Below are 8192 nucleotides of genomic sequence, written 5' to 3'. Positions count from 1 at the left end.
ATTCCTGTTTTCCTTTGACACTTTTAACAATCACTTATAAAGAAAGGAAAATATAAATCTTGATATATGATTACATAGACCATCTTGAAATATCAGGGGAAAGTGTATAACCAGGTACTTAGATGAAATTCAGTTTGAGAAGCAATATAAGAAATATTTTAAAATATGAAAGAATGTATAGTTCATTGGTGAAATAACATTTTTCACAAATTCAAAAACTTACCTTTTCATGCTCACCCAAGATGTATCAAAGATACCCATTATTCTTAAAACTCCTTCAAGAATGTCCCTGATTACATCAGGTGGCATACGCAGTGAACGAATTTCTGAAAGAGATTCTGGCTTAATGTTTCCAACTGCTAGTTTAGCTTCATTGACTAGAGGCTAGAACACGAAAAGGGCATTTTTACTTTCAAAAAATATATATGAAAAAATCACTAACTCTTTACAAATAATGTTTTATTGTCATTTTATTAAAAATGACTCTAGTTACTAATATCCATTCTCTTCAAATATCAAAATGCCCTAAAACACACAAAGTACAAAATGTTCAAATTGAGAAAGTAAGAGTTTCTTCTCACCATAACTACAACAGTCTAATTTGGAAAATCTAATTTGTTTTGAGACAATTTGCCATTTTCAAGAGGCTCTTTATATGCCAAGACTTGTTTGCTTATTTAATCAAGTCTCAAGAAAAAAAGCCTAAGAGTTTGTCTTAATTTATCTACAAAATATTTTTTCCTCTACAGTCTAAACAACATGGTTCACACAAAACAAAGATTATTTTTAACAACCATCAGTTAATTTGCTTACTCCTCCTAGCAGATTTTCCTTCCCGCTTCTCTTTTATAAATAGTATTGAATGAAAGCCACATTGATAATACTATTAGAAAGTGACTTATGCTTTAAACTCCTATGTAAAGTTGGTAATCAAAAATGTAAATGGCTCTTACACTGTTTCATTTTTTTTTTATTAACTTACCTGTACTTCTTTTAATTCATCATCAATTTTGTTTTTCCTTTCTTCAATTTTAATGACTTCTTCTGCTATTCTGTGCTTTAGTCTTTCAAGTTCTGTCTTTTGTTCACTAGCATCCTACAGGAATATTTAAATAGCATTCCAATCAATTTTAATGCACTCAACATTTAAAAGCATAATACCAAAAATGTTATTTTAAAATAGCACTTTCTATTAAATGCTTTTCTAATATTAATTGGCATAAGAGTTTCTAAAATGCCTAGGAAACTGATGACATAATTTACTCTATGTTTACTATTAAGAAGTATGCTTTATTTGATTTAATTTTTTCTGAGTAGCAAAGTAATAAATGCTTACTATTTAAAAATCAAACATTTCAGAAGTGCATAATTTAGAAAATGATCATAATAATATACACATTTACACTTGCAACAACCTTGAGATAAATACTATTATGCTTATTTCATAAATAAGAAAACTGAAAATAGAAGTCTTCTATAATTCTAATAGAATAGTAATAATTCTTAGAGACAATCTATAGTATATTAGAAGTTTGTTTCTAGACTTTATTTTAGACAAAAATTAATTGAAATCATGACACAATAATATGGCAAATATATGAACAAAAATTAGTAAAGATTCAAAGAACACTAAATGATATATTAACACATGACCACTTTGCTCATGAATACAAAAATCAAGGGTCTCACATATATAAAAATGCATGAACATTATGAATGTTTGTGTTTGACTTATTTATTTATTATACTATTAAAAAAGTCAAGGGAAAAAATTTGTCAAGAAACCTTCCAAAAATCCTAACAGTGATTCTCAATCATAATATAATCATTCAAGGAGTTTAAAAACTAATGCTTGGCGTCCTCTCTAGACTTATTGTGGTAATCATGTCACATTATATACATATACAGAATCATTATGTTGTACACCTGAAACTAATATAGTGCTATGAGTCAATTATATCTCAATTAAATCAAAAAAAGAAGAGACCAGAGAGTTTTTTTTTTTCTCTCTCTCTCCCTTCCTAAACTGGAAGAAATAAATTTCTGTTGTTTAAAACAACAACAATACTAACGCCTTGTGTCCTATTGCCAAATACATTGATCCTTCAGGTACCTGACACATGAGCGCAATTGATATCTTTTTTGTTCCACAAGCGTTTCTACCTGTGTATCTCTGCTACCGCTCCTCAACAGGGAAAGTTCTTTTCTCCATCTCCACAATATCAAAATCACCCTTACAGGCCCAACTCACATGCTTCGTGTTTTATTAACCTACTTTTCCAATTGTAAGTTATATCTATTCTGAGTACCTACAGCATTTAGTGTGTTCTTTCCTTATGTCACAAACCTAGAGTTGCTAGCTTTAAAAGTTGTACGGTTTGGTATTTAAGCTGTCTCTCCCTACCATACTTATGTATAAAATAACAAACAGAAATGTCTCCAATTTATAATTGAGCAAAATTATTAACTTATAATACAAGATGCAGAGTTATTCTTCTGGGTCTCTACTAAGTAATACAATTAGCTACAGTGTTAGAAATACCTCTTCCCAGAACAGTCCAGAGAAAAGAATAGCATAGTACTCAATGTATATTAATAATGTTCACTAGGTTGAAGGTACATAGGCACATGGAGTGCTGAATATTTTCCTTTTGTAAATATATAGTTATCAATGGTATTATTCTTTATGAAGCTTTTACTTTTTTCAAATTACTCTTTAAAGGTAAGAAACTTAAAGGTGTTCCAATCGCAGCAACAGAAGCTAGGAGAATATGGAACAATGCCTTCAATTTCCTGAAGGGAAAAAAAGTATTTGATAGATATTCTTAACAATAAAAATGACTAGCTGCTTCAGATAAATATTTATATTACTTTGGTTCTAAAATTCCTTGATAAAAAATTATGCTAAAGTTTTACAGTTATGAAAATTAAATTTATTATCTGATCTATTACTTCCAGGTCAGGCAGTCCATAAATTTATCTTGTAAACACTGAATGTGTATATAATCATCAATTATCTGCAAATGTTATTGCTTTGAAGATTTTCCATCTGCCAAGGAATTTATTTTGACATGCCAGGTGAAACCTTTTGCTTATGCCACTCAAATCAGTCCAGATAACCCTCTTGAGAAGTTCACAATAAACAAACCTCCTTTCCATGCTCAGATTTTCAATGAAGATGACCAAACATGAAAAGAAAGCTTTTTTTGTGAATAACTAAGAATTATTCTTTAACTGAGAATAAAGCAATCATGTAAGAAAAATAATAATAAAACATATTCAGAAAAAAAAACATATTCAGGAAAAAGAAAACTTCATAAAATATCCTCTGAGAGCTAGTTGGAGATACTGCAACAATGAAACAACAACAAAAAAGGACACTACTGCCAAAAGGAAACATCTAGAGATTTTTTTTAATCTCCTGAAAAATAATTTAACAGAAATGAAAAACTCAATAGGAGGGTTAAAAAATAAAGTTGAAGAAATTTTGAAGGAAGTAGAGCACATAGAGAAGAAAAAAAGTGAGAAAATATAAGAAAATTAGAAAACCAGACCAGTAAGCCCAAAGCCCAAATAAGAAGAATTCTAAAAAGCAAGAACAGAGAAATAAAGGAAAAGGATTTATCAATAGAATAATTTAAGGAGATTTCTCAGAACTGAAGGAGATAAATTTTCAGGTAGAAAGAACCTACACTGGACACAGTGGATGAAAATAAACCTAAACGAAAGCAAATCACCACATCTTTCAGAAAAATGGAAACAAAGATCTAAAAGATTCCAAGAGAGAAAAAAAAAAAGTCACCCCAAAACAGATCAGGAATTAAAATAGCTTTGAGTGTTTCAATCACAACAATGGAATCTAGGAGAAAATGGAACAATGCCTTCAAAATCCAGAATACTATTCCCAGCACACAACCAACCAACCAACCAAGGACAGAGAAGAATGTTCATATATGTGAGATCTCAAAATTTATTGCCCATGTATCCTTTCTCACAGAGCTTTTGGGGACAGGCTCCACAGAAACGAGGGAGTAAACCAAGATGATAAAGAATGATCTCAGGACAGCAGCTGTAACCAGGCAAAAAATGAAACAAGCCAGAAGGCTCTAGGAGAGAATGCTGCAGGTGGCTAATGAAAATTTAAAAATAGCTGAGGCTTTGTGAAGTCTTCACAGAATATTTAGAACACATTTTTAAATATGCAGTTTATGGAGTCATACCACTCCCCTTCCCAACTATCAGAAGTCTGGAAAAAAAGGTTATTCTTCTGAGAAATTAAGTCAAAGAAGCTCTGGATTTATAATTACCAGGCTAAGCACTACAAAGCTAAGGGCTAGAATGAGGTCTCATACTAAAAAGTAAGGGGATTACATTTCCTTGCTGATTAATGATGTTGAGCATCTATCTTTTCATATATTTACTGGCCCCTTTATAAGTCTTTTTTCATAAAGGGCAGGTTCAAATCTTTTGCCTATTTTTAAATTGAATTGTTAGTTTTATTAGTATTGAGTTGTAATCACTTCTATACATGCTAGATACAAGTCTTTTATCAAATACACGTTTGTAAATATTTTCTCCCAGTCTGTGACTTGCCTTTCATTTTCTTTGGAATTTACTTAAAAGAGCACAAGGTTTTAATTTTGATAAGACCCTATTTATCATTTATTTTCTTCTTCTATTTTGGTATCATATCTAAGAAAGCTCTGCCTCACCCAACATCATAAAGATTTTCTCCCATATCTTCTTCTAAAGTTTTATAATTTTATGCTGTACATTTAGGTCTATGATCCATGTCGAGTTACTTTTCATATAAGTTGTAAGGTAAAGGTTTGAGGTTTTTTTTCCTCTCTTCATGGATCTCCAAATATTCCAGTACCACTTTTTAAAAAGATCATCCTTTCCCCATTTAAACAGTATTTTTGTATACAATTAATTGACCATGTATGCATGAGTCTGTTTCTGGATGCCACAGTGTTCCGATAGTCGCTATGCCTATCATTACACCAATATTACCCTACCTTGACTACTGCAGCTTTATAGTAAGTCTTTATATCATAAGCCCTCCACGTTTGTTAAGACTTTTATTATGCTATTTACTTTTACTGAGATATATACACTAGTCTGATAAACACTGAAGTTAATTTAAATTAAAGAGGAATTGGACTTCAAGTAAGGTTAATAGTCACCCACATTGAGATGGGGAAACATACTTAAGACAAATCAGGGAGGTAAAACTAACAGAATTTAATGATTCATTAGAGTCATGAATTGAGGGAACAGAAATCTAACATAATTTATAAATTCTGTCTTGAATAATTAGCTATAGTGTAGTGCCATAAACTGAGGAAAGGAATACAGAAAAGGAAATTGTAAGTTCAGTTTTGTTGTTGTTGTTTTATGCCGTACGCGGGCCTCTCACTGCCGTAGCCTCTCCCGTTGCGGAGCACAGGCTCCGGACGCGCAGGTTCAGTGGCCATGGCTCACGGGCCCAGCCGCTCAGCGGCATGTGGGATCTTCCCGGACCGGGGCACGAACCCGTGTCCCCTGCATCGGCAGGCGGACTCTCAACCACTGCGCCACCAGGGAAGCCCATAAATTCAGTTTTTAATCTGTTTTGAATTGTGAGACTTTCAAGAAGACATGTCTAACAGATAATGGGCTATTTGAGTATGAAGTTCAGAGGAAGGATAGGGCTGAAGGACAAAAAAGATGGATTTGGTGGTAATCAGTACGTAATCAGTACTAAAAAGCAAGGTAATGGACAGGAGCCTACTGAGAGGGTGTGCAAATGTAAAAGAATACCCAAGCAAGAAAGAACAGAGAGAAATCTCCCTTGAGAGGGCTCAACAAAAGAAAGGCAATGTTAAAAGAGGATATAAACAAAATATTAAAAATATCATGAAAGTATAAATAGAATGAATAAAGATTTATTTTGTAAATCTTGAGAATATTAAAAACAGGGAAAACCCTTGAAGCCTAAAAGAGATATTAAGAAAAATAAAAGGAAATATTAACTAACAGAGGGTAAACAAAATCAGTTACAGACAAATCTATACCAATTAAAATGTTTATATTTTTATATTATAGGGTTTAGATAAATGAGTGTATGAAAATTGAGGATAATATAGTTTTGATTTCAAACAATATGGGAAAATAACATACTCTTCCACAAAAGTTCAAGTACACAGCATTATCAGTCTACTCAGCACAGACAAGCAATATTTTTTAAATCCACATAAGTAAAAATGTTATTGTTCACACCGATTGACAATCAGGCATAAATGACCTTTCTATTTTTTGCATTGCTGAGCTTACTCTAAACATTACCTGCATTGATACTGTGATCTCTTGAAGAGCAGAATCTGCTTCATCTTGCTTAGTTTTAAGTAATACACTTTGTTCTCCAGCTTTTCTGTTCAGTTCATCCACGAGAGCTTTAGCTTCATTTAGTTTAGATACACCAGCCTACATTAATAAAATATTGATTGATAATATTAAAAGAAAAGGAATTTTATAGACATACAGTAAACAAAGTCTATAAGAAAGAATCAAGCATAAATGTAAATGTGTACATATACTACATTTGCAAGTGGACTTAGGTATTTTCGTCTTGCTGATTATAATGATTTATTCAATTGTGTACCCATTTTTTTTTTTTTTTTTTTTTTTGTGGTACGCAGGCCTCTCACTGTTGTGGCCTCTCCCATTGCTGGGCACAGGCTCCAGACGCGCAGGCTCAGCAGCCATGGCTCACAGGCCCAGCCGCTCCGCGGCATGTGGGATCCTCCCAGACCGGGGCACGAACCCACGTCCCCTGCATCGGCAGGTGGACTCTCAACCACCGCACCACCAGGGAAGCCCTGTGTACCCATTAAGATGTAGTAGAAGACTCCACAGAGGCTTTAGACAAAGATAGATTTTAAAGCATCACAGTAAAGCTGAACAGATCAACATATATTAGATATTAGATAGCTTAAATAGTAGGGTTTTTACTCAGTGCATTAGACAGGAAGGAAAATAGAAAAGAAAAAAATTCTGTAAACCTTTCCCATTTTTCAGTCTCATTAGTTGGGCAGAAGGACTCAGGGGCCACTCTTTTTATATTGGATGTGACTTGGTTTTGTCTGTCCACTACCCAACTATTTTATAAGAGACTGCCTTACAAATGGGTCTGGTAAGCAATCACTCAAAATGCTTCAGCTATTCTTTGGGTGGTTGTTTGACCCTGGCTTGGCCATTATAACACCCCATTCCACAGTCCATGGATAATCCAAGGAATAAACATGAAAAATATTCCCTCTCTGCTTTAACATGATTGGGTTTTTGCCACATAACAAATCAGAAGATTTGGAAAGTTAGTAATGGTAAAAAAAAAAGGAATGTAAATAGTATTTACTGAGCACCCAGCACAGAGGACAGGCATCATGCTGGTTCTTTACATTTGAATTTTATCTAATGTACTCAACACAATCACCCAATTAAGCTGCAACTCAGTGAGTTTAAGTGATTTACCTGAAACACCATAGAGAACTAAATCAGGAAATTAACCCCCCAAAGCATGTAGTTAGTGGCTTAATATAAATGAAAGTGAATCATTAGAAAGAAGAATAAAGATAACTCTGCCAATTAATGTTCCTAGTTTACGACCCTCACAAAGAGAAGCAAGAACTTGGCAGAGGAAATGCTCTCTGACAGAATCTGAAGCTGACATTCTAATACCATGCTTAAGTTTAAGCTCTGCAGTTAGAGAAATACAAAAAGAAAACTGTTCAGAACGTACCAAGTTAAGTGACATGGATAAGAATATATTTATAAAATATAATTTTAAGAATATATTTATAAAATATAATTATAAATATAATTTAAAGTTTATTATAAAGCATAACATTGGATATTACGTGTTAATTAATAATAGGCATTTTTTGATTTCTAAAACTTATTCATATGAAAAAGATATTTAAAGACAGTACCATAAACTATCAAAAACACATAAATACCATGCAGTGAAGAAATAATTATTCAAACAAAAAAAATTACAAAACCATTACTATAATCTAGTGGGCTATAAAGGTAGGTGAGACAGTTTTACAAGATATTTAATACAGTACAATATTTATTTATATTAAATATGGCAACATGGCATTGTGATTTACATAATCCTTGTCCCCTATGTATAGATAAAATAATTTAAG

General features: G+C 32.7%; 1 protein-coding gene across 1 annotated transcript in view; it reads right to left on the bottom strand.

Annotated features, from left to right (window-relative positions):
- The window catches only part of DYNC2H1 (dynein cytoplasmic 2 heavy chain 1), a gene marked incomplete at both ends in the record, with an annotated part of 341923 nt that overhangs the window by 234578 nt on the left and 99153 nt on the right, over positions 1–8192 (bottom strand). The window contains 3 exons of the mRNA XM_007462583.1: positions 224–384; positions 983–1096; positions 6328–6465. Coding sequence (XP_007462645.1) covers positions 224–384; positions 983–1096; positions 6328–6465 — 413 coding nt within the window. The remainder of the gene's footprint in view (positions 1–223; positions 385–982; positions 1097–6327; positions 6466–8192) is intronic.

This window comes from Lipotes vexillifer, unplaced genomic scaffold, assembly GCF_000442215.2.
Source record: "Lipotes vexillifer unplaced genomic scaffold, Lipotes_vexillifer_v1.1 scaffold2189, whole genome shotgun sequence".
Lineage (NCBI taxonomy): Eukaryota > Metazoa > Chordata > Mammalia > Artiodactyla > Lipotidae > Lipotes > Lipotes vexillifer.
Note: the sequence above shows the minus strand (reverse complement) of the source record. Positions and strands in the feature narration are given on the sequence as shown.